The sequence below is a fragment of the Drosophila santomea genome, chromosome 4, assembly GCF_016746245.2.
Source record: "Drosophila santomea strain STO CAGO 1482 chromosome 4, Prin_Dsan_1.1, whole genome shotgun sequence".
Taxonomy (NCBI): domain Eukaryota; kingdom Metazoa; phylum Arthropoda; class Insecta; order Diptera; family Drosophilidae; genus Drosophila; species Drosophila santomea.
In genome coordinates, this window is record NC_053020.2 from 89,931 (window position 1) to 116,577 (window position 26,647).

The 26,647-nt window shown below is 34.3% G+C and overlaps 2 protein-coding genes across 12 annotated transcripts in view; one reads left to right on the forward strand and one right to left on the reverse strand.

The window, feature by feature from the left end:
* The window catches only part of LOC120454932 (protein pangolin, isoforms A/H/I/S), a 33,420-nt gene extending 31,283 nt beyond the window's left edge, over positions 1 to 2,137 (forward strand). For 6 of the 11 annotated variants that reach the window (XM_039640696.2, XM_039640694.2, XM_039640695.2 and 3 more), the window contains one exon: positions 509 to 2,137. In XM_039640696.2, coding sequence (XP_039496630.1) covers positions 509 to 1,592 — 1,084 coding nt within the window. In that variant the 3' untranslated portion in view covers positions 1,593 to 2,137. The remainder of the gene's footprint in view (positions 1 to 508) is intronic. The other 5 variants (XR_006356520.1, XR_005616700.2, XR_005616701.2 and 2 more) reach the window with 2 other exon arrangements.
* Positions 2,138 to 14,676: 12,539 nt separating this feature from the next.
* Positions 14,677 to 24,964, reverse strand: LOC120454882 (ankyrin-3). Its single transcript, XM_039640469.1, has 12 exons — positions 24,827 to 24,964; positions 24,553 to 24,670; positions 22,315 to 22,422; positions 20,914 to 22,027; positions 19,977 to 20,080; positions 18,971 to 19,912; positions 18,095 to 18,419; positions 17,201 to 17,294; positions 16,918 to 17,142; positions 15,187 to 16,861; positions 15,003 to 15,103; positions 14,677 to 14,944 (listed from the first exon to the last, which is right to left on the reverse strand). Exons 2-10 carry the CDS (start codon positions 24,652 to 24,654, stop codon positions 15,211 to 15,213), a joined length of 4,665 nt encoding a protein of 1,554 aa, XP_039496403.1. The 5' UTR covers positions 24,655 to 24,670; positions 24,827 to 24,964; the 3' UTR covers positions 14,677 to 14,944; positions 15,003 to 15,103; positions 15,187 to 15,210.
* Between the last annotated feature and the right edge of the window lie 1,683 nt (positions 24,965 to 26,647).

Below are 26,647 nucleotides of genomic sequence, written 5' to 3' on the forward strand. Positions count from 1 at the left end.
GAAAATTATGTTATTAGACCTTTGATTATACAAAGTTTGAGGTCAAATATGTATATATTAATATTTAAATATATATGTATCGGATCAGATGACTGTTAATGAGTTGGGAACTCAAAATTTTATGTATGCTACTTATAACTTTATTGTAACTATACTCTTCTTTCTCGTCGGATTAGTAATAAGTAATTTAAAACCAAACACCGCACCCGACGCCACACTGTGGCGTTAACTGTGTTGGTGTCGCGGAAGAGCGTCGGCCAAGAAACTTCCTGACTCGCGAGGCGGTAATAAAGAAGAGAAGTTTTAACTGGAAGCAAAACAATATAGGCATGCTGTTTTTAAGACAAAATTGTTGATCTGTTCTGTAATTCTTGAGGCTGAAATCATTGCTGCATGAATATTTAAATATTTGTATACTGAATGCGAATACTTGGCACTGTTTGTTGATTATATATAAACATAATTTTTATATTTAACTTACATTTTTTTCATTTTCGTTTTCACATAGGCGCAAAAAAAAATGTATTCGTTATATGGAATCCCTGAACGACAATGGTCCCGCCGAGGACGGGAGTGTTTTTGATGAACACGGTAGTGATGACGACGAAGATGACTTCGATGATGAAAAACTGGAAGGAAGTTGTGGAAGCGCCGACGAAACCAATAAAATAGAAGATGACGACTCAGAATCCCTAAATCAATCTATGCCCAGCCCTGGGTGTCTTAGTGGATTGTCCAGTTTACAGAGCCCATCGACAACAATGAGCTTGGCAAGCCCACTTAACATGAATGCCAATTCGACAAGCAATGTTGTATTTCCTGCTACTTCTAATGCGCTTTTAATCGTCAGCTCAGACCAGCCAACTGCACAGCAACGGTCCACATTGGTGTCAAATTCGGGATCGAGTAGTGGCTCAACCAGTAGCATAAGTACAACCCCAAATACGTCAAGTACAGTTTCGCCAGTTACGTGTACGACCGGCCCGTGTCTAGGTTCCTCTCAGGAACGAGCCATGATGCTTGGAAATCGTTTTAGTCACTTGGGAATGGGGTTAAGTCCTCTAGTAGTTAGCACTAGCACCAGTAAATCTGAACCATTTTTTAAGCCTCATCCCACAATTTGCAATAATCCTATCTTTTCATTGCCATCAATTGGTAACTGTAGTTTAAATAATTCTATAATGCCAAACACATCCCGAAACCCTATTGGTGCTAACCCACGAGATATTAATAATCCCCTTAGCATCAATCAGTTGACTAAAAGACGTGAATATCAAAATGTTGAAATGATTGAAGCTAGTGAGTCAAAGACTATAGTTGCCCATGCTGCTACATCCATTATTCAACATGTAGCAGTGCACGGCTACCACGCAAATCACTCGCTTTTAAATAGCAGCTTAAACCAACATTTTCATCACCAATTAAATAACCGTACGGAAAAACCCAATAGAAGTGAGCAGAAAATGCTGTCCGTAAGTAGTCATTCTGTAAATAGCAGTGAATGCCATAAAGAATCTGATTCGCAGGCAATTGCATCTAGCAAGACTCCTAATGCTGGCTCTTCCGATAACGGCGTTATTAGCGTTTCATAACGGATTGCAGTGGATTTGTAGAATTGATTCATAAAATTTTATTGTTTATGTGTGAGAAAATAATTAATATTAAAACATACGTGCAATAATTATTATTCTCGAGAGCCAAAAGCCATCTTATGAAACAGGAGGCCATCAAAACTAGTGCCACGAATTACATCGCAATATTTGGTTTTTGTTTTTTTAATAAAAAACATCACAACAAAGTACACTGAGTCATATAATTTGTGCACAAAAATATTTAGAAACGACTCCAAAAGAAGCCACCCTTAGATATTTCTATAAAGAAACATGAGTCAAATCTCAAGTTAGGCCGTGCCAAATAGAATAAACAGACAATACGCATTAGGTTACATAAACACTTGTATTGCATTTGACACCACATCAAATAGTACTTTCATCTAGGGGTATAGACTTCAAAGCTCTATGGCTATATCAATAAAACAATTTTGTATACTTCTTTTTATTTTGCTTTAAATTTTGTTATAATTAACTTTTTCTTTTACTTTTCATGTTGTGAATATAAATAGTTCCTGCATTAAAACTCTGAGAAGACCAGATTTCGACGATTAACAAATCACTTAGTCTCTTTTAGTCGGTAATTTGATGATTTGTCATTTATTGACTGTTTTATTAAAGAACGCAGCATTTTTTAACGTCTAAAATCATAACGCCACCCTTCTCCCCCCTAGCGTGAGTCTAGCCTCAGGATTTAAATAAAATGTATCATATATATTTTGACATTTTAATATTTTGAAACATTTATATTATGTATAGAATGCTAAGACAATGAGTGATTAAATTATCCTTAATATGGCTACTAATAAACTAAAATTATATTGTTAGATTCGGGGAGATAAAGACCACAAAATGTTACCCTGTCTAAAGAGTCCGTGGGCGGTATAAAATGTGGTAGGATGACCCGGACACGCCGCCATTTGCATTAAAACTATAAATTGAACCTTGCTTGTAATAATAACTAAATAAAACGGTAAAATGTAACATTTTCAAAGTATATGATTTCACTTTTAGATGAATGATGTTAGATAAATCAACATATAGCATGACGAAAAAGTCGGTTCAGTTCTGGTCTTATGTTTATTTAATTTGAAAGGAACACATAAATTGCACAAAATAATACTAGCAGTTTGTTTAAAATATTCTACCGTAAAATAATTTTTTAATATCCCACAACATTTAAGGTAAATATTTAATCAGATGGTTATAAAACATAACTATACCAAACGAAATGATAAAATATGGTTTTAAATAGATACATTCTAAAATACCTTTGCAAGTAGCAAGTTCGATACCGTTTTCTTTGGTTAACGGCAGACAACAATTTATTATTTATTTTAACAGTTTAGGCTTTATAAGCCAAATATAGTGACTGCTTACATACAAGGCAATTCATTTATATTTAATTTGAATTCATCCTTGATTAATTACAAAAATGTAATAAAATATATTTTATTATTTTAAATTAAACGTTACATAATATATGTGTACAATATATATAACAATCTAAATGTAAATATGTATTTTCTTGCATAGAACGTACTGATAATCTATACGAATTTATTGACCATAAGACCTGATAGCCTTTATTCCGTGTAAAAATTAAACTTCTAATGAAAAACCACATCTAAAATTTAAAAAATAGTTATCTAGTATTTTAACAGTAAGTTTGGTCTGAGCATCCATATAATTGCAGTTTTATACTAGTCTTCATTCAGTTATTACACATTTAATTATTTAATGTACAAATGTAGTTTAAACCTCAATATTGGGCTTGTCGTACACGGTTAAACATTTCACTAATATATAAAATGTTTTTAATGTGTTAGTTATTTTAAATTTTTTAGGTTTTATTATTAAAAATCTTCAAAACACTTGGATGTTAGTTTATATATGTACTCTGTACTTAAAATACATATCTTGTTTTCCCGGACGACAATCCTATTGATCCTATAATACTAGAGCCTTATGTAAATCCATCGCATACAAAACATATTTCACAAAAACATTTAAAGAAAAGTATAATATGCTCAAACTATAGGTTCTTAATTATTATACTCTCTACTCGTAGAGTAATAGGGTATACTAGATTCGTTGAATAATATGTAACAGTAGAAGAAAGTGTTAGCATGGAGATTATAGTGACACCTAATCTAACGCCCACAAACCGCGCAAAGCTTCCAAATTTGACTTGCCAGTTTCTGTATATATATAAAAAATATTTTGGCCATACCCACACTTCTATATATTAACAGTACAACATTTTTAAAAAAATATTTTTTAATTATATTATTTGTCTTGCCCATTTCAATAGAATTGTCAACCAAATGTTGAAATATTTTTCTGACACCCTGAGCTGATTGCTGGGTATCTGGTAGTGGACTGACTAAACTGATTAACGGGTATGTGGTAGTGGGGGAAATCTCGTTATCTCTTGTATTTTAAATAAGGCTAATTAGGTAAGACCGAAAATATAGAACAAATGGTAAACAACATTTTATCTTAGAAATATTATAATTTTTAAATGCTGAGTACTCAATACTCTAAAGTAAAGACATAAATGAGAGCTTTTATAGACTTTAATAACCTTTCTTTATTTAAGTTATTAACAGTATTGTTAAATTTTCTTGCAAATATATAAGGAAAATATTTAATAACTCTATATAGAGCTTCATTGACTAAAAAATTCCTTTATTTTTGTTTTTTAAGTTTTCCTTATATATTTGATTATTACGCAGAAAATGTATTTATATTTTCCTTTATTGCCTTTTCTTCTGCCTACGTAAATACATGATACGTCTATTATAGTTTATAATTTCTTATAATACAATATTTTAAATTCTTAAAGTTAAAAAAGATTTAAAAAACGTTTAAAATTGTCTTATGCCTTCATGTTTTGAAAATAGAGGAAACAAATTAAAAAGTTGCCTTTATTTTTTTTTTATCATCATCATCTACAATAATTTTATAAAAAGTCTTGAAAAAGTTTTTTATAACTAAAAAACACATGAAGATTTGCTTTAAACGTGGTTTACCGGCGTTTACAATTTTATTTGATTTAGACAATTTGTTAGTTCATATATAAATTAACTAGTTTTATAATGCAAAAAAAAATAAAAATTGATATGTTGGTGTTGATAAATGAGATCATTAGTAATTTAAAAATTAGCATTCGCATAACCGTTATTGTCTGTCCGTTCGCATGAACGTCGAGATCTTGCAAAGAGCTAAGAGCTTGCAAATTGAGATTTGTGCGCTGCACAAAATTATTTCGGAATGTTGTTACGCCCACAAACCTCCCAAAGCTGACACACTTTTGAAAAATATTTTGTTTTGTTATTTATTTTGCCAGTTTCTATTGGAAAACTAAAAACATGGTGATCACACCCCTTCTAAAGCCCATAAGCCGCTCAAAACATTCAAGCCAATATTAAATTTTTATTTTTTTAATTATATTATTTTTATACCCGTTACTCGTAGAGTAAAAGGGTAATACTAGATTCGTTGAAAAGTATGTAACAGGCAGAATGAAGCGTTTCCGACCATATAAAGTATATATTTTCTTGATCAGGATCAATAGCCAAGTCGATTTAGCCATGTCCGTCTGTCCGTCCGTCTGTCCGTCCGTATGAACGTCGAGATCTCAGGAACTACAAAAGCTAGAAAGTTGAGATTAGGCATACAGACTCCAGGGACATAGACGCAGCGCAAGTTTGTCGATTCATGTTGCCACGCCCACTCTAACGCCCACAAACCGCCCAAAACTGTCACGTCCACACTTTTGAAAAATGTTTCGATATTTTTTCATTTTTGTATTAGTCTTGTAAATTTCTAACGATTTGCCAAAAAACTTTTTGCAACGCCCTCTCTAACGCCCACAAACCGCCCAAAGCTGCCACGCCCACACTTTTGAAAAATGTTTTGATATTTTTTCATTTTTGTATTGGTCTTGTAAATTTCTATCGATTTCCAAAATTTCCAAAAAACTTTTTGCCACGCCCAATCTAACGCCCACAAAACCGCCAAAAACTGTATGTGCTGAAGACTCTCCTTCGCACTTCGAATAGCTGAGTAACGGGTATCAGATAGTCGGGGAACTCGACTATAGCGTTCTCTCTTGTTTTTTGTCAATTTTTATCGGTTTCAATTGCCGAGTCGATCTGGCCATGTCCGTCTGTCCGTCCGTCTGTCTGTCCGTATAAACGTCGAGATCTCAGGAACTACAAAAGCTACAAAGTTGAGATTAAGCATACAGACTCCAGAGACATAGATGCAGCGCAAGTTTGTCGATTCATGTTGCCACGCCCACTCAAACGTCCACAAACCACCCAAAACTGCCACGTCCAAACTTTTGAAAAATCTTTTGATATTTTTTCATTTTTGTATTGGTCTTGTAAATTTCTATCGATTTCCAAAATTTCCAAAAAACTTTTTGCCACGCCCACTCTAACGCCTACAAACTGTCAAAAACTGTCAGTGTTGAAGACTCTCCTTCGCACTTCCACTAGCTTAGTAACGGGTATCAGATAGTCGGGGAACTCGACTATAGCGTTCTCTCTTGTTTTTTATTTAAATATGATATTACCGACAATTTATTATATTTCAACCTAATTGAACAATTTATAGTTTACGATATTTTTATTTCTTTTTAGATTTTTCGCTTTTTAAAATATTCTTAACAGAATAAAGTTTTGACCCCACATATGCATGTACTTTATTATGTGATCATAATTCCCATTACCATTCCCATATATACTTTGCAATCAGAAATGTTTATCTTACGTTATCCCCGACACTGTTTTGGACGCAGAAAGTGTACAGAAAACTTTTATGAAAAAAAAATTTATTTTAGCTAAAAAAAAGTATTGGCAATTTTTTAAAAATCGTTTAAAAATGCTACATTTGTATTCATGTTTATTGGTATAATCCTTCGACCCCAAAACTGCCAACGTAGAAATTACTACAAATATTTACTACGATTATACGAACAAATAAATAATAAATGAAATTATATATTTTATTTCGATATTACGAAATTTCATAAAGTAGAACAAGATGTTTTCAGTAAAATTATTAATTTGAGTAGTGTTTTCATTTAAACAAAATTTGTTGCAGTAAAAATTGTCCTAATTTAATTTTTTCCTTTATCTCCCACTGTTGGAAATTTACAAAAATATATTATAATTCGGTATTTGTATGGTCCCAACAAATATGTTTGGTGGTATAGAAAACGATCGCTGTTATTGTATTATAAACAATCTGCTATAAAATGAAACCCCAATAAAATTAAAATTATGGAATCGAAAAAATATTTGTTAAATTAATAAAGATCATCGGACATTACATTAACATCAAGACCAGAAATTCAACAAATATACTGCTGTGATAAATCTAATTGATGATTTATATAAGGCTCTAGTCGCATATTTACATAAGATTATAGGATTACATATATAATTATGTGTAAATATATATATTTATTATATACATACATATACATGCATATACATTATATATATATATACATAGGTATAGTGCACAATCGTAAACACATATTAATTCATTAAGAATCTGTGTTACAGTAGTTTGGTGGTCCTGATTATATAAACAAACTAACAAAACAATGTATTAATTATTTAATCAGAACCATGTATAAATAAGGCCATTGCCAATTTAAAAGACTGTTCAACACATATTATATATGTTTACTCCGAAAATTTGTCAATACATAAATAGCTATACAAAGCTTTAGTGTTTAGGTTAAGTACAAATGTGTAATGTATGTATGTATGAAAATTGAAAGCATAAGTTTTATTATATTATATTGATGAAAAAAAGTGTTGTTTTCTTTCGTGCTTCCCCTGTGTTTGTAAAATTATGTTTATTATTCAAACGATTTCGTAATTTTATTTGTTTTATTACAAAATGTCTAGTTTTATGATGTTAACTTATCTTTTTTTATGAATCTTTGAATGAACACGAGTAATACACTATAATAATAGTACCCCATTAAATCAATAAAGTGGACCCACAACGAATATTTGAACTTATTTGTATATTCGTAAAATATACTTTCTGGGAGATATAAATTCCTTTCATAGTTGAAAAAATATACCTTTTGTTGCTTTTATGAATGGAGTTATTCTAAAAAAATTAATATTTTTATCATAATTATCGTTTCTAATACCGCAATATTCATTATTATTTATCGACCGACTGATGGATTCTTAGGATAAGACAAGGTCTAGATAGTAGAAAGGGTTAACAATGTTGTAGTAAACCTATACAGATATACAAATTTCTAAAATTAAGATAATGGTAATCACAAATAAATGCAATAGAATGTATACATCTAGGTAATAACTAATGTACGAAATATTAAAATAATGCAAACATACTGAAAAATAAAAAAATAATGTTGAAACCATGAAACTTGTATGTACCAAAAGAATTCTTAAGTTAGGTATACCGTCAAGTCTCATTTAATCAAAATAAGGGAAATGTTAATGAATATATGACGCAACAGGGATGCGTTTTGTCGCGAAAGTCTAAATCCTGAAAAACCAAAAAATATCCGAAACAATTTTTACACCAAAAATATGGTTATACTATAATATAAGGGACTGCAAAGCATAAGACCGCACATGCTAAAGTCAATATACTCGTATGCAGATTAGAAATCACAAACGTGGAAATCACCGTCAATCCGCCATATATAAAAAATAGACGCCATATAGGCAGCAGTAAAGAACAAGGAAGATATTAGAGTTAGTTTCTATCGCTATTAGAGCGGCAGAGAGTCAGAATTTGAGATACTAGGTTTATTCTAGTTTTATATCCAGAACGGAACTAATAGTTAGACCTACAGTGATTTAAAACTAGCTTAACGTAATTTCTAGTTAATCTACTTGGTACAGACTAGCCGACTAACCAAGTCGGTACGATCAACTTTACCAAGAATAAGATCAGAAATGAGGACTACTTCAAGCATCGTTCTACGGTTGGCTAGCTACGTTATTTAACATAAATCTACTAAAATAAAGAGTTAATAACATATTCAGTGCGATCCGCGTGAACTGCATACACCAGACAAGAGAGAACGCGATAGTCGAGTTCCCCGACCAAAGACATTAGAATAACAAGATGCGTAACGCCATACGATTTTTTTGCACACGATTTTTTCGTCGTGGCTTTTCAAGTGGCTCCAGGCTCTCTCGAAATTTTATTCAAAAGCCAGAGAGCGGAGAGCTCTAGAGCCAGCAGCTCTCTTGTACGCATACAGCGACAGCTGACCACTGTATTGGTGCACACGTATGCACATGCATTGTAAAAATGACAAAATATGCCCTTCATTTTAGAAGTTCTTAAACTTAAATCTATATTATTTTTTATAAATTGCCACCACTTAAAAACTCTAGTTTTGCATTGCCTTAACAAAACAATTATTTAAATTCAACATAGAAATAATAATAGCACAATCTATGTACCTAATAATGCATAATAATTTTCAAATATGATTTTATATTAGAATAGTTTTCATTAGAGTATTCAGCGTGCGACGTGTAAAAAATATAAGACGTCAATGATTCTTCGGTGCTTATGTCCGCACTTCGTGCATCAATGAAATCAATTTTGCAATAAAGAGTTCCATATTTTTATTTATTTTATAAATAATATTTTAGTTTATAAATTATTTTTATGAAATATTTTAAATGTAATTTCTTTTTGTTTGTTGTTCTTTGTTTTAAATTACAGTAGTTTTAATAATTTACTTTGTATACGTTTTAATTATTTACTATAGTTATTTAGTCAAATTACTAGTATAAAAATTACCAATTTTCAGTATTTAAAATGCAAATAAGATTCACTTAAATTATTTTTTTATATTTTATTTTGATATTTTTAAAAAAGCGCGCAATTAATCAAATTTGTTTCTTAGATCAAAATTGATTTCGCCCTAAAATCGTCTTCTAGCATAAGCACGCACACATGCACACGATCTCCTTTATTGTTTTTACTCATACAAGCAAGACAATTCTATTTTTAGATTTTAACGCTCTCGATTTTAGGCGAGCGAAAAGAGAACAATTTTGGTCGTCACCAAAAAAGTGGCTGCATAGTGCAAAACCAATGTATGGTCGTTACGCATCTTGTTATTATAATGTCTTTGCTTTTACTCTACGAGTAACGGGTATAAAAATCATATGGACTAGCGAAATTAATAAGGTTTTAGTCATGTAAGGATCATCACATTTATTTAACCACCTTATTATAAAGCCAAGTACATCCCCTTATTGGCAATGGGCCAGATATGATCGAAAAAATTGTTTTGGGTCCAGAAGAACACCAAGATCGTCAACCCGTTTTAGTCTGACAAAAGAGCAAACTGGAAGAATAGATATTAGGTTATTCGATGCTACCGTCGTATTTTCAGAAAATAACATAGCACGGAAATAAGTGATATTACGCTTGGGATCCTGCGCGAACTGTATTTTACAACGGTTTAAATAGTTTAAATAGTCTGCATTAAGCAGACTATTTTTTAATATACATATATCTACAAGAGACAGACTGCGAAACCGTATCTCTAAATTTCTTAATGTCTGGACCTCACATTTCTTAGGAACGTCAACTGTTTATTAAACCAATTAGGTTTTCTAGAGATAGACGGGTTAGTAAAACGTAACAAAACAAAATCTTAAACAATTTTATTGCTATTTAAAAAATATTTATGACATCCGTTAGTAAAGGATGTACCAATTTAAGCCAAATATGAAATTATTTTTTTTACATCATGTATATAGTGAAGAATAAGAAACCCCCATACTGTCAGTATGAATACCATTCTACTCTACAATATCTGGATTGTCTTGTTTTGGTGCGGTATAGCGGGAAAAAGCCACTTTCATCATCCGGTTTCTATTATTTGCACAAGTGTATCGTGCTCTCGACTTGTGTAGGGGTATATAGACCTGTACATTGACACAATCGAGTGGAACTATATGCAACAATTCACGCCCGGCACTAGAAGTGCAAGGTTAACTTATTTCACACCAAGTTGCGTTACGGACATAGTGCATCCAGTACATAGTTGCGCCTCAACACAAAATTGTGCTCATACTGCCAGCTGGGTCCTACAGGATAGTTTCTCCAAGCCCGTTGTGCGGATGGACACCGCGCACACTGCCAAATCCTCCAGAGTTTGAGGGTCACCAATGTGTGTTCGCGGAGACCGATACGGCGTATATTTGTACAAATCTAGAGAAAACCCAAACAATGTCTTAAGAGGGGTGACTCCCTTAAGTCACTGCTCATCCACCAAACCACAGTTAAGGGTTAAGTTTCCGATGCGAGCGGCCAAAGCAGTTGATGCGTAGCTGGAGGGAAATAATACGAGCGCATTGGACAAGGCCAGACACTCCGCTAGACTAGGATACTACGGCACGGAGAGATTCAGGAAATGAGCAGGCTGCGCAGATATTAATAAGATGTTTCATTAGGTACAACCCGAGGGCGAGATGACGCCCAGAGATTATGAAATGTCGCTCCGAGCATTTTGTTGTAAACACTTTACAGATTACAGACCCTGTCGTTCAACGCGCTTCTCATACGGGTAACAGAAATTTATACTATTGCTGGTCTGGTTTGTGCTAGTTTTCTTCCAGCCCGGAACATTGCCATGAACAACCAATTGTCTAATAAGTATTTTTAGTGGACTGGTATTAAGGAGAAGTTACTGGACATGTTTTGTCAGCCGTTCACAACAAGGGGGAATTCCTGAACCTTTTACTGTACCATTGCTGAACTGTTACCCGACAGACCTGGCGGCTAGAGATGAGCTACTTGAGGTAGTTCCGGTGTCACTGCTTTTGTTCAGGACGCTTGCTAGAGACCACTGTGTGGGTCCCAAGGTTTCTCCAACGGTGCCATCGACGGAGATATGCGTGGATCGCGCTTTTTACTTTTCTAACCACCACGACTATCCACTTGGATATGGTTAATCATTTGTCGTTCCTTAATCATTGAAATGAGAAATTTTATAAGCCGCCATGGATCGGCTGCAGCAACTAGAACATTTTTAGGAACCAGCTGTGAAAGCCAAAGGTTCGATGAAAGGACCACCTTCCTGAGAATCAGAGGTGGGGAAGCCTTCTTATCGAAGCCAAGATATGGTGAAGCAGAAGGATCCGCTGACGCCGTCGTCATATAAGAATTTGGTACGTTACATTGGACTTATTAACTTTTCGACTTTGGGAACTCTCAACGGAGCAATTTACAACACTTGAGAAATGCTACTATCCAAAATAGCCGATCCAATACAAAATTTTACGGACAAATTTTAATTATTACAAACGCCATAGAATTATTATATAAATACCTTCGACTGGTAAAAACACGAAAATGCTATTCAGGAAGACATATCTTATACATTTATTGGAAGAAACATAGATTTATCTTATTAATTATTTGAATAAAAATGACCAAGACAGCTGGTTTGTCCATATTGTTTTGGAACACTATCTCGTCGGAAACTTAGTAGCTTTGCCCAACAGTATTCTGCTTTATGCTTACATATATTTGTATTTGCTTAAACGTAAGCTCCATTATTTACTCCATATATTACTCAAGGCACAATCATGCCATTCAGGTGCTTTGTGTAAAAACAAGAGAGAACGCTATAGTCGAGTTCCAGACTATCTGATACCCGTTACTTAGGTAGTGGAAGTGCGAAGGAGAGTCTTTTACACTGACAGTTTTCGGCGGTTTGTGGGCGTGGCATAAAGTTTTTTGGCAAATCGATAGAAATTTACAAGACCAATACAAAAATGAATATCAAATTATTTTCAAAAGTGTGGGCGTGGCAGTATTGGGCGGTTTGTGGGCGTTAGAGTGGGCGTGGCAACATGAATAGACAACTTTCTAGCTTTTGTAGTTCCTGAGATCTCGACGTTCATACGGACGGACAGACGGATATGGCCAGATCGACTTGGCAATTGATCCTAATCAAGAATATATATTTTAAATGGTCGGAAACGCTTCCTGTCTAATAAGTTACATACTTCCTGTTACATACTTTTCAACGAATCTAGTATACCCTTTAAGTCTACGAGTAACGGGTATAACAAACGGAATTTTTATAAAACGTCTCTAGCAGATAAGTAAAATTTAGTTCACTGAAAGGGAAATCCGATCACTGCACATTGGGCCAGCGAGCCGATTTTTCGACGAAAATTAAAGTTTTAAAGCTAGGTTCTTGAAATTTCGTACATATGATAGTGTCGATGCATATAAAATGCATATACATATACATATAAAATTTCAGACCGATCTGACCACGCCTTCCCTAGCCGCCCATATGAGATAGGTTTCCTCTTATTCTTAAATTCACTCGTTAAATTCAGCAAATGTTTTAAATTAATTTTTTTATCACAACTTTAATATTAATAACTAAAAAATAACAATGCATTCAAAATGACTATAAATAAGTATTTTACATGTAAAAATGTTCATAAAAGTCGTGTTCTACATCAAGATCTATTGAAAACGAATATTCAGAGTCAGAATCTGAATCACTATTACTATTGTTAGCATCAAAATCGGGAACATTGTTATTATTGTTCATGTCAACAAAATTTAGCAAGTTTGGTAATTTCAAAAGTTTAATTACGTCTGCTGGTAGGGGTAGTTTATTTTGCTGGCCCAATCTTTTTGTTAGATAGATGCTCGACACAAGAGGATCTGAGGAATCCATTGCTCTGTGGAAAACGTCTGCCATGTTGTTCTGCCGTGTACTCTTTCGAGCATGTAAGCTCCTGTCACTCTTATAGTATTTGTTGCGAGCCTCTGAGGAAAGTTTGATGCTTCTATTATTTGGTAGCCGTGCATTAACACTTTATGGACCGTTGCCGATATTGGAAACCATGGATACAAGGACTTCTATTGAGTTATGGTTTTCTGGTAATATTTTTTAAATTGTGTTGGATCAATTGGTAGGTCACAAGAAATAGCAATTAAAATATTGCTCAAATATGCAATTAGGAATTCATCAAGACCTAAAATTTCAGCTAGTAGCTTAGGTGCGCGTCCAACTCGTCTTGATGTAGACGGCTTTGGATTTTAAGCAGTTGCTCATAGGCGAACTCAACCACAGCTGTTATATACAGGATTATACACATCGGAGCAAAAAGGAGCAAAAAAGATTTTTAAAATTAGTTTATATACACTTTGCACTATAATGACACATAATTACTTTTTGGCACAAATTGGCACAAAATTAGTTATAGACGGGTTAGCAGGTTAGCTTTTTTCTACTTTTGGACAACACAAATAAAAGCACACAAAAAACACATTAACAAACATGAACGAAATTTTTTTAAAACAAATATTCCTACATGCCTTTTCCATAATTTTTGTGAAAATTGGTTAAACCACAAAAATTTTGGCACGCTCGCAAGTCAACCAAATTTTTCCTGCGCTTTTTAGTTTCGCAGCTGACTTAGAAGGGCTGCCAAAATTTCAGAGATGCATCAAAACAACTAAAATCTTTTGATTAATTTTAGATGAAGTATATTCAAATTTTATTATTAAAACAGGATTACTTTCTATGAAAAATTTGAATTTTCGTCAAAAAATCGGCTCGCTTGGCCCTATGTGCACTGTTGAAAATGTAAAATATAGTAACGAATAGAAATATTTTAAAATATTCTTTTGCGGTTTTAATTTTGTATATGAAATTCGCTAACCCCCAACACTACCGCGGAACAATACTTGATCTACCGAGGAACCTTAAAAATCCACCCACGGCAGCCAGCTGTTTTAATTGGGAACAACGAAAACTTTTAGTTAATGTGCAGAATACAATACACAACATATATTTAAGAAAAGTTCCATAAAAGTTATAAATTTGACTACCCCTAAAACTATCTTAAAACAATTTCCACAAAACTGGGGCATTACTATTTATCGACAAAATTAGAAAATCTGTTGACTTCCAATATCCTACGAAACTATGAAAACAACAACTGGAACTTCCCCCTCTTTGCTCTATGTGCATTACTAAATGAAATTTAAAACTTTAAATGACTTAACAATTTATTTAATAGGTATTAGTTTTTAACCCTAGATTTTAACACGGTTAATATAGTTTTATTAAAAATTTCAATGTGAATATAAAGTCTAATACACTGGACCAACATTTTTGATAGTCAAACAAAAAGAATATAATCGTATATTTAAAAACAAAGTATAAGGTTGACTTTAGTGTAGATTAATTGAATTAGAGACTATTTCGAATAAGGATTATTCATTCATTTGTCAGGTATATCCATATTTCTCTAAAATAAAATAATATTAATTTTAATAAGACTTAATGTTGTCATACCCTTTTATTACCTGGTTTTGAAATTTGTTTCTCCTCGTTCTCAAGTGTTTAGGTTTGCATAAGTATTTTTCAGTTTAGGTTAAGATTAATTGGTTTTTACTCCTTGTGACACCTGCGTTGTAGTATAATATATATTTTAAACATAATTTGCCTTTACTTCTTTATTATCGCCTCTGTATTTAAAAATAAACTTACCGTCTTCCTTCGAGAAGGATCTGGCTAAGGACCTGTAGGCTGCTTGAATTGCTGTTCATAATCGGCTAGGTTTTCAGTCCTGGCAGTGGGCGAACGCTGTTCCGGGTTATCAGTGCCAAACTGTGCATTATTAATGATTTTCTCCACTATATCTGCGCGGCCAATTTTATAAAGCCCATCAGCTAGTACATTTCTCGTGAAAATGCCACCATGTTCTAGCCATAGCTTTAACATTACCATGCTCTGCTTTACGCTGTCGTCTAATGACGAATCAGTTTTAATACGCTCGATATCGGACTCGGAAACACCCAATACATTGGCTAGCAGAGGCCAGTCACTTCCTAAATGGCTACCTATATCGCCTAATATTACATCAGCCCTATGAATCAGTTCGATGTCACTAGACATTATACCAGATTTAGCAATATCAATTCCTTTAAAATGTTGTTCTTTTACACCAAATCTAATATCTTCGTTTGGATTTAATTTTCCATGCACTTTTAAACAATCGTTTAGACTATACAGGTTATCCCTTTCAAGATGCTTTGATATAGTTTTAAAATCCACTGATACATTCAGACTACAAAGCGACTTAAGTGGCATTTCATCCGGACCTGCCATCGGGTCGGTCATAAAGCAGATGCGACCTTGTGGAAATTCTTGATCTTTAATGTGAGCACTAAATGAAAGCCGGTTTTCGCAAAAAGCTTGAAACTTGGTATACAGCTGGTCGCCGGTTTTTAAAATGGGGACAATGTTACCAGCAAATTCAAGATATATAGTTTGATCCTGCAATACTTCGATATCCCTGCTTTTTGCAACTTCTGTAAAATATTCTTGTTGCTCAAGGGTCTTATCCTCTTTATCATCCGTCATGCAAAATACTGAAAATTTTGCTTCCGTTTTAGAAGTTCGTTTTGCAAATATTACAAACTTGACAAGAAAAGGAACTTTGGCCAAATGACTATAAAGTTCTGTGGCCATTCTTCCTGCGTCTACGATATTACGGCAATCCATTAACCAAAAACGGGCAGAAACTGTGGTGGTAAATGTTATACTGTCTTTAACAAATGACAGCGGTGTTGATCCAGTAACATCCTCCCAAGTTGCTCGAGTTTGACCACCAGTAATGGAACACAAAAGTCGAAGAGTAGGCGAACTTGAATTTCCATTTCCATAACATGCATTAACCATACTATTGGTACAGGCTTTTGGAGCTGGAATGCTTAACGTAATAGCTTTGTGAAATTTTCGTCTGCGTGGCTCCACAGTGACTACGGGTGAGACAGCAACCCCTTGACCGAGCAGCTTAGAACATTCGGCCAAGTCTACTGGCTGTGCCTGAAGACCGACTCGAATTTTTTTAGTTAACGCATGAGGCGGAAATATAGCTTTGACCTGGGGCACTGCTGTAGAGAAAACGGTTCCACCATCAGGTCCAATAACGTGCACCTCCTGACGAATTCGCGATACAACGGCAAAAAAATGTGGAACATTTTGAGTAACAATCTGAACGATGCGATCCGAATGAAATTCTTCGGTTTGATTTAAGTCTATGGTGTTTTTATATGAGCTATGCTCACGCCAACTTTCTCCATTGTCGGACCGCAGTATAATAATTTCTCGCTCGTTTTTTCTTATGGTGCCATAGTGTGGAACTTCTAAAGTTATTGGACTTCAAGACAAATTAATAAATTAATAAGTTTGGTAAAAGATCTTTCTAATTTTTACCTTAAAAACACTCCATCAACAGGTGACATTTCCAAAATGCGACTTACGAGTGCTTCACCCTCCATTAAAGGTGGAGGGTTGACTACCCTTTGCGGCTTAACATAACGACAAGTAATTCGGGTTGGTTCAGCGCAGGCCTTTGGAGGAACGATAATGCGCACACCACTGTGCCGATATCCGCGCATGGATCCACCACGTGCATCTACCAAGAACGATACTAGAAACCTAATCAAAGAAAATCATTTTTTGTGATTATCCCTAAAACTGCCATGTTTAAGCTTACCCTAAATGAACTTGGGATCGGACAATAACGACGTTATCGGGTTTATGTCCCATTTCTGATGAATTATTACATTTAACGTCATTGGGTAGTATTTCTTGAATGAATAAAATAGAAGTTTTCAATTATACAAAATTTTATTGATATGTAAAACAAGAATTAACACTGTTGATGTTACATTACATTACGAACATAAACATATATTTAATTATTTATCTGACAATGACATTATTATAAACCATGTTTATAGAGGAAACAACTTTACTTTACCGCTCTAGAGAAGCTGCTAATAACTGTGTTGACCAAATATTTTTCACAGCGGTCATAAGCCGTTCAAAACTGTCACTCCCTCACTTATAAACATTGTGTTGATTTTTTTTTATCATTTTATTACTTAGCGATATACAAAAAAACAAAATTCGCTCCGCCACCAAAAGACCCGAACTGCTACCCAACAGTCTTCAAAATGGTAAAGACTACAATGTTCTATCTAGTTATCTATAACTTCTTCATTCGACTATAATGTTCCTCATTTCCTAAAGCTCATTATTGAAATAAATTTAGTTTTATGTACGAAAACCCACAATTTTTGCCATCTTTTATATTTACAATTGCTGGTTTTGAAGCCAGGAGAAGGCAGAAATAGGAGGGCTTGAGAAAACCTAGAGTTGCCACCTTTATACAGTTTTAATTCCGATTTTCGAAATTACTTTTTTACTGCACTAAATTACTGCATTAAATAGTATTATTTACATTATGTCAACCTTTGCGATAGCTTTTGTCGACGTACTTACCCCCCTGCCAATCGATAATTGTTGTTGCCGACGGCAACATTTTGTTTGTCAAATATAAGGTGGGGTCAGAAATAAATAGATATACATAAATAGAATAATTTACCTTTCTCAATTAGTACTGGAACGTCAGTTAGATCGTGGTCAGTGTTTGTAGTATCGAAGTTTTTTTGATCCTGGCCGTAATTGGCTTTTAAATCATCAGTTGCCATGTATTTGTAATGATTATGGTCCAAAAGATCATCACCAGTTTCGTCATCGGAATCGGAAAGTAAAGTTTCATGCATAACCTCTGGAGCCATTACCTTGAATTTCTCTTCAATCGCACCAATATTTGAATTAATAACGGATGTTGAAGTAACAATTTTAAGGGATTCCATTACAGTTACGTATCCCATGTTACTTGCAATGTTTAGAGCAGTGTTCCCGTCCTAAATTAAGGAAAATTAATTAATTAATAATGAAATAACGTAATAATATGATAGATACAAATATAATATATATATAACACATATATGTATATGATATATTATTAAATACCTCACTAGTTATCTTGTAATGGAATTTCGGAGAATCATACAACATTCGACCTATGTGGTCTTGTTTTTTCTAACATTTAATAATTGTAAAGTAATTAAAGAATTACCCTAAAGCTAAAACTATATAGTTTTTTCCACGGCTTTCTCCTTGACTATTTAATTATACCTTAGTGGTAGCAACAGCAAAACGAAATACTACGACAGTAGCGTAGCTTTTTAAACCCTGGCTGTAACTAGCACCGATACATGATTGGCCGGCGATTACCATAAATATATATATTAATTACTATTACCTGGAAAAGGCTTGGATATGTTTCTAATAAAAAGAACTGTCCACATATAACAAACATTTAATATATAACATTTTGCAACACAATAATTTTATAAAACATTCTTAAAAAAGCGGTAAATTTAGCAGCTTGATAATAAAATTTAAGACTTACTTTTGTTAAAGCATTTGGATTCGCTTTATGGCGTAATAGAAGATTAATAATCATAATGTGACCTTGCTGAGCGGCTTGATGAAGCGGGGTATACCCGATATTGGTAGACATCTCGATGTCAGCGTCGTTTTCAATAAAAAACTTGACAAGATCGAGGTGGCCATAATGGGCAGCAATATGAAGGGGAGAATAACCATTTTTAGTGCGCTCTGAAATCTTAGCACCGTGCTCCAGCAAAATCTGGCATACAGGAACATGGCCCTCTTGTGCAGCCAAATGTAATGGTGTCAAACCATTTTTGGCCGCAACGCTGGTAGCTCCATACTCTAGAAGTAGTTGGACCATATCAACGTTTCCAACTTGGGCCGCCAAATGTAATGGAGAGAAGCCACTCTTGCTAATGACATTAACGTCTGCACCGAGTTGTAGCAACTGCGTCGCAATTTCCAGATAATTTTTTTTGCAAGCTATGTGAATGGCACTTTGACCATTTCGGGCACATAAATTCGGCGATGCACCGCTTTTTAAAAGGATATCTACTACTGGCTGATAATTGTAGTGAGTGGCCACGTGTAATGAGGTCACATCATTTTTCCCCTGAAAATCAATAGATGCCCCAGTTTGTAGTAATATTTGTACCACTTTCTGCTTTCCGTATTTGCTAGCTAAATGTAATGGAGTAAACCCTTTTTTGGTAACAGCATTAGGTTCCGCACCATTTTCCAATAACACTTGGACTATATTCTCTTGCCCTTCTTTTGCAGCAATATGCAGCGCCGAATAGTTGTCTTTAGACTGAGCATTAATCTCTGCTCCATGCTGCAGTAATAACATAATTATATTAATATTTCCTAATCGAGCAGCTACATGAAGTGGTGTTTGGCCTTCACGGGCAATAGCATCTACTTTTGCGTTGCGAAGTAAAATTCGAATTATATCCGCCTAAAATAAATAAATATATTTATAAAGAAAATGGAACAAAAAATTATTTCGGGTAAGGCAATACCTGATTAGAACGAGCAGCCAAGTGAAGTGGTGTTTCTCCGCGTATTGTTGGTATATCCGCACTAGCTTCATGTTGTAGTAAATATATGACAATATTTATACATCCTGAAAAATTGTACAACAAATATTATAATTACCAACAAGAGAGAACGCTATAGTCGAGTTCCCCGACTATCTGATACCCGTTACTCAGCCAGTGTAGGTGCGAAGGACAGTTTTTGGCGGTTTGTGGGCGTTAGAGTGGGCGTGGCAAAAAGTTTTTTGGCAGATAGAAATTTACAAGACTAATACAAAAATGAAAAAATATCAAAACATTTTTCAAAAGTGTGGGCGTGGCAGCTTTGGGCGGTTTGTGGGCGTGGCAGAATGATTCGATAAACTTGCGCTGCGTCTATGTCCCTGGAGTCTGTATTCCTAATCTCAACTTTCTAGCTTTTGTAGTTCCTGAGATCTCGACGTTCATACGGACAGACAGACGGACGGACAGACGGACATGGCCAAATCGACTCGGCTATTGATCCTGATCAAGAATATATATAATTTATATGGTCGGAAACGCTTCCTTCTGCCTGTTACATACTTTTCAACGAATCTAGTATACCATCTTACTCTACGAGTAACGGGTATAATTATTTTAAATATAGTTTTTCTTGTTTATATTTTAAATAACAAAAAATGTAATTGTAAGCTAATTCAACTTATACTTTGTTCCAGTGGAATACGCGTACACCCAAATGCCAATTGCTACCTTCCGCATCAAGTTTACCTAAAATGAAATGCTTTAAGACTACGCGAATAAGATAAACCTGATGAACAACAAATTGTTGTCTAACTATATAAACCTATGCTTTTAAAGCAATATAATTAGGGAAAAATATCAAGTTAATAATGATCCACTGTACGATAACTTAATACGATTTTTAAATATTTGTACCTACCCATAAAACTAGCTACATGTAAAGGAGTCAAGCCAGATTCCGTGGTTGCGCCAATGCTAGCTCCGTGTTTAATGAGTAGTTCAACTATCTTTATACGATTTTTCTTGCAGGCAATATGAAGAGGGGTGAATCCGTTAAGTGCACGAGCATTTGAATTTGCCTTGTGATCAAGTAAAAGCTTAGCAACTTTAACATGACCACAGTGAGCAGCGACATGAAGAGCTGTTAAGTAATCCACAGTAACTTCGTCTACTGGAGCCTTGTTATCCAATAATAAACGTGCTGCTTCATCGTGCTCTCCCTGTGCAGCCATGTGGAGCGCAGACAGACCATTTTTCGTTTTTGTCAGTATTGGGGCGTTTTGATCCAACAAATGCCTAATAACCTCTACATGACCAGAGCGAGCCGCACAGTGAAGTGGTGTTAGACCATCACGAGTCGCGGCATCTACTTTTGCTCCTCGAGCAAGTAATAAAGTACAGACTGGTAACTTTCCCCATTTACATGCCACATGTAAGGGAGAGATGTTATGTTTGGCCACATAGTTAACATCTGCTTCGTTGTTCAAAAGAAAAGTGGCAATGTCCACGCTTCCATAATGAGCTGCTATGTGCAATGGTGTGAATCCTGATTTGGAAACGATGTCAGCATTGGGATCGTGTTGAAGTAATAACTTAGCTGCATTAACATCATTTTTTTTTGCAGCAATATGAAGAGCTGGTAAGCGAACCTTACCACGTACATCATTTTCAAGCAAGACAGCTACAATTTTGTCGTGTCCCTGCTGCATTGCTACCGCAAGTGGGGTGAAACCATCTTCTGTAGATAATGACGGATTTGCTCCATTTGCCAATAGGATCCGACAACAATTATCGTGGTTTTCTTGTGCTGCCATATAAAGCGGAGTGAAACCATTAAGAGACTGCACGTTCACACTCGCATTATATAATATTAGCTGATTGATAACCTCTTGCTGACCCGCCAAAGACGCAATGTGCAAGGCTGTGTTACCCTTTTTTGTGGCATTATCGATCTTTATGCCCCTTTTTAGCAACTCACAGCATATATCCACATATCCGTCCTTTGCAGCTAGGTGAAGTGCATTAAGACCGTTCTAAAATAAACATTAAATGCAATAGTAATTAATGAGTGTATCAACTTAATGTGTTATGTGCATAGACAAATAAAATAAAGTTGGCTTTGTTGCAAATTGTGTGTTACGCCGCAAAAATCTGTAGCTCTGGTACAATGTATGCCGATAGGGAAAATTAATTTTCATGTCGGGTGACGAGAATAAAGTTGACTGTCATAGTCATTTAAGCCTTGGGCTCTGTATATCTTTTTAAAATCCCATTTGGGTATACACCAATATGTTTTTGTTCTTCTTGATTACATACTTACTGCATTGCAATTGTTTATATCCGATATTTCACCACTGTCCAAAAAATGAATCACCTTTTTAATGTCTCCGCTGCGAGCAGCACGTAAGAACGAAATGGTCGCGTCATTCTGCAAATATAATTCGGAGTTAATAAAAGCAAAAAAATACTGAAATGATTCCCATTTTTCAAACACCAAATCACACTAGACTAAAAACAGAGAGGGACACAGCTATAGTTGAGTTCCCCAATGCCCGTTTCTCAAGTCGGGGGAGTGCGAAGTAGAAATAAAAACTTTTTTTGACAATTGTAACTGATCCATAATATATACATTATATATGGTCGTAAACTTTCTTCTACCTGTTTAATTTTTTTAAACAAAAACAAGAGAGAACGCTATAGTTGAGTTCCCCGACTATCTGATACCCGTTACTCAGTTAGTGGAAGGGAGAAGGAGAGTCTTAAACACAGTTTTTGGCGGTTTGTAGGCGTTATAGTGGGCGTGGCAGAAAGTTTTTTGGAAAATCGATAGAAATTTACAAGACTAATACAAAAATGAAAAAATATCAAAACATTTTTCAAAAGTGTGGGCGTAGCAGCTCTGGGCGGTTTGTACCATTGTAGGAAAAACTAGCCCATACCAGGATATTAGGTCCACCATGCTTAACAGTCTTGAGTTAGTGATTTGGGTGGTACTCCGTGTTTTTAGGTATATGGAACAGGTTCCTTGTTCCACCGAATAGCATTATTTTTGACTCATCAGTCCAAAGGATATTATGCCATTTGGAGAATTTCAAGTTTAATTAGGTTTCGGCGAAGTCCAACATTGCCATAATATGCCTTTGACTAAGTGGGGCACCTGACATTTAAATTTTCATTCAGTAGTCAACGTCAAATAGTAACGTCGCTAATTTCCAAATTTACCTCAAAGTTTATGTCTCTAGAGGATGCAAAAGGATTAACCTTACTAAAACGATCTTTGCGTCGATCCTCTGTATCTGTGGTTATAGGTGAGGCAAATCATATTTATTGGATATAATTTTTGCAGAACATTGAAATATATTTTGAATTTCGCTATGTTTTTTCCTCCTCTCTAAGCTCAACTTTCATCCTGGAAGCAGTGCTGTCTTCTACCCACTGAAATATAATTTTTTTTAATTAATCGCCCTTTCAATATACTTTAGCAAAATCACTTTTTAAAAAATATTGACCATTCCGGGACTTTTCGATGCACAAAACCTACTTACCTATTTTAACCTACCTATTTAAATGAACAGTCTAAAAGTTGTGAATATGCTCAAAAAGGTAAAGATAATAACGACAACTTGAAAAACTAACGGGACTTTTTTTTTCTATATATACAGTCCATTTTACTAATATATGTGAAACAAGAGAGAACGCTATAGTCGAGTTCCCCGACTATCTGATACCCGTTACTCAGCTAGTGTAAGTGCGAAGGACAGTTTTTGTCGGTTTGTGGGCGTTAGAGTGGGCGTGGCCAAAAGTTTGTTGGCAAATAAATGTTTTGATATTATTTCATTTTTGTATTGGTCTTGTAAATTTCTATCGATTTGCAAAAAAAACTTTTTGCCACGCCCACAAACCGCCAAAAGCTGCCACGCCCACACTTTTGAAAAATGTTTTGATATTTTTTCATTTTTGTATTAGTCTTGTAAATTTCTATCGATTTGCCAAAAATCTGCCACGCCTACTCTAACGCCCACAAACCGCCAAAAACTGTCAGTTGTGAAGAGCCTCCTTCGCACTTTCACTAGCTGAGTAACGGGTATCAGATAGTCGGGGAACTCGACTATAGCGTTCTCTCTTGTTATTTTTGTTTTTTCCCCAAGTTCTACCGATATTCCTGAAAATAACGGGTATGTATTTTTGTATATTTGAGTATTTTTATTCATAACATTTTTCTTCATTTAATTTATATAGATACATATATATGTATCATACATTTGATACATACTATATATGTATACAAACTTTATATTGTTTTTAATTACATTTAATTTAAATGTGAGAAAATATTCATATGCACTTTTTACGCAGGAAAAAATCATGTCATATATTGGATGTTCATGCTTAAATATATACATACATGCATATGTAGGCATCTGCCGATCATTAATAATAAACTGGAAACGCCCATATACGTATGTACATACATTTATATAAATACGTATGACGTAGCTTTCACATCATTAATATAATTTTAACAACATATAATTGTAGCAAACTGCATATAGATTACCTGTTTTACATTTCCATTAATGATTAAAGCCATTCCATTAATAGGACAGATTTCACTTCTTGTTTGAATTTTTTTCTCAACTCGTATATCACCAAGCGTCATAATTTATAACCAAGGCCTGAATATTAAAAAAAAACATATGTATCATATAAATAGAAAAGTTTACATCCTATACAGGTATATAACAATCACACACTATAGTAATAACAATATAAATGCATATTTATATTTTTATCATAACACGTTTCTCTTTTTCACTTCATAAATGGTATACCTGTATCTTAAATGTAAGTATTATAGGAATCCAGAAATGGTGTCTTAGCTAATAGAAATAAATATTAATAAGAGGTTGAACAATTAATATTAAGTGGTATATACAATAGTGTATGTATTTACATAAATTGCGCAAACGACGTATTACCAAAAATAGTTCGATAAATATATACTATTTTATATCGTGTTCCTACCATATCCAAATTCCTCTTACGCAATTAGTGCTGTCTGTCTGGCTACTTTTGCGGTAAAATCTCAGCCTTTTAAAAAATTTTAAAAATCGATTAGTAAGACTTAAGTAATTCTTATTCTTATTAAAGGTGTCTAATGAACATTGGTATCTAATAAACATTGGTGGTTTTCTGGTGTTTTTGCAACTTCATCTTCCACAAAACATAATGGCCAACCTAGCTTAATGCTAAGTGTTAAACGATAACATTACATTTAAATCTCCTATTTGTCATAAGGCTTGGACGTTGTCTTGGTCATGACATAAGATGCTGGTGGATTAGATTGGATAAGATCCAGCTGGAATCTTGAAGCTTTCGATTTCGATTTGAAACCGAAAAATTGGTGCTCCGGTTTTCGAAATCGTAAGTATTTTCTGACCCCCCACAAAAATTTACGTTTTGGTAAGGGGTCGATAAGTACGTCGCCAAAAGCTATCGGGAAGGTTGCCATACTGTTGGTGAAACGAAAAAGGCAGATAAAAATACTTATAAAATATAAAAATGTATTATTTAATTTAAAGGAGGGCCAACAATGTTGTTTTTAAATAATGCTCTATAATTTAATTGCGAACATCGGAATTAAAACTGTGAAGAAGGTAGCAGCTCTAGATTTTCTCAAGCCCTCCAATTTCTGCATTCTTTTGGCTTCAAAACAAGCAATTGCATATATAAAAGACATTTTTCACGTTGTTTGATTTTGACAAATAAAATAAAACAGGTGTTTGAGCAGCAAGAAGCGATGAGAAACGAAACATTCCAATAGAAAAATGATAGCAAACATTTTGCCAAAACCAGAGCACCTAAAAACTAAATCGTACGATTTGGCCCAAATCGAACTCGAAAAAAAATTACGATTACCGGAGCATGCCTGAATAAGTATATATAATTAAACTACTAATTTCAGTATATATTTTGCTGATTAGTATTCCCTCTCTTATTACATTCTGAATTTGTAACTGTCAAAAACAAACATTTCTGGGTTATTATTGTATGTATTAGTTGAAAAATGTTCGAAAAGACAAAAAACGAAAAATTATGAAAGATAACTTTTTATTTATATGAAATGTTATAACACATAACAATGGGGAAAAACATACATTTATTTGTACCTTGATAATTTAGACCTCCAATGTGGGCATCAAAAGTTACCATAGTCCCAAATTTTTCGCTCCGTTATTGACGCTAGCTTGACACACATAAGAAACCGTCAGTGTATAAAAGCTGTTTGAATATTTTATGCCAAATGTGGATGATTTTAGGTGCATTTGAAAGTTGTTTTAAAACCCATCGATAAAAGGATAGGTATCTGTATGGTGAAGCCAACATAAGAATTCTCATTTTAGTGAACACATCAACCTTGCTGCAATTTCGTTTGTTTAAAGTACGTACATGTGAAGTTGCTTTGAGTTTACGATGCCTTAGAAGACATTTAGTATATATTCCGGACAATACTTGGGCTTTAAAATAATGTAAATAAATAAATATTCTAGAATTTAGATACAATGTACAAATATTTATATATATATATATTGTCCCCACATATATATTCCGGACAATACTTGGTCTTTAAAATAATGTAAATAAATAAATAT

Bases quoted from the DNA above. Each gene is read 5' to 3' on its own strand.
- LOC120454882 (XM_039640469.1), bottom strand. From the start codon at position 24,654: ATGACGCTTGGTGATATACGAGTTGAGAAAAAAATTCAAACAAGAAGT. The intron at 19,913-19,976 runs GTATTGCCTTAC...TATTTATTTTAG, and splicing joins TGGCTGCTCGTTCTAATCAG to GCGGATATAATTCGAATTTT. The intron at 17,295-18,094 runs GTAAATTATTCT...TATTCATTCAAG, and splicing joins TCCAGTACTAATTGAGAAAG to AAATACTACCCAATGACGTT.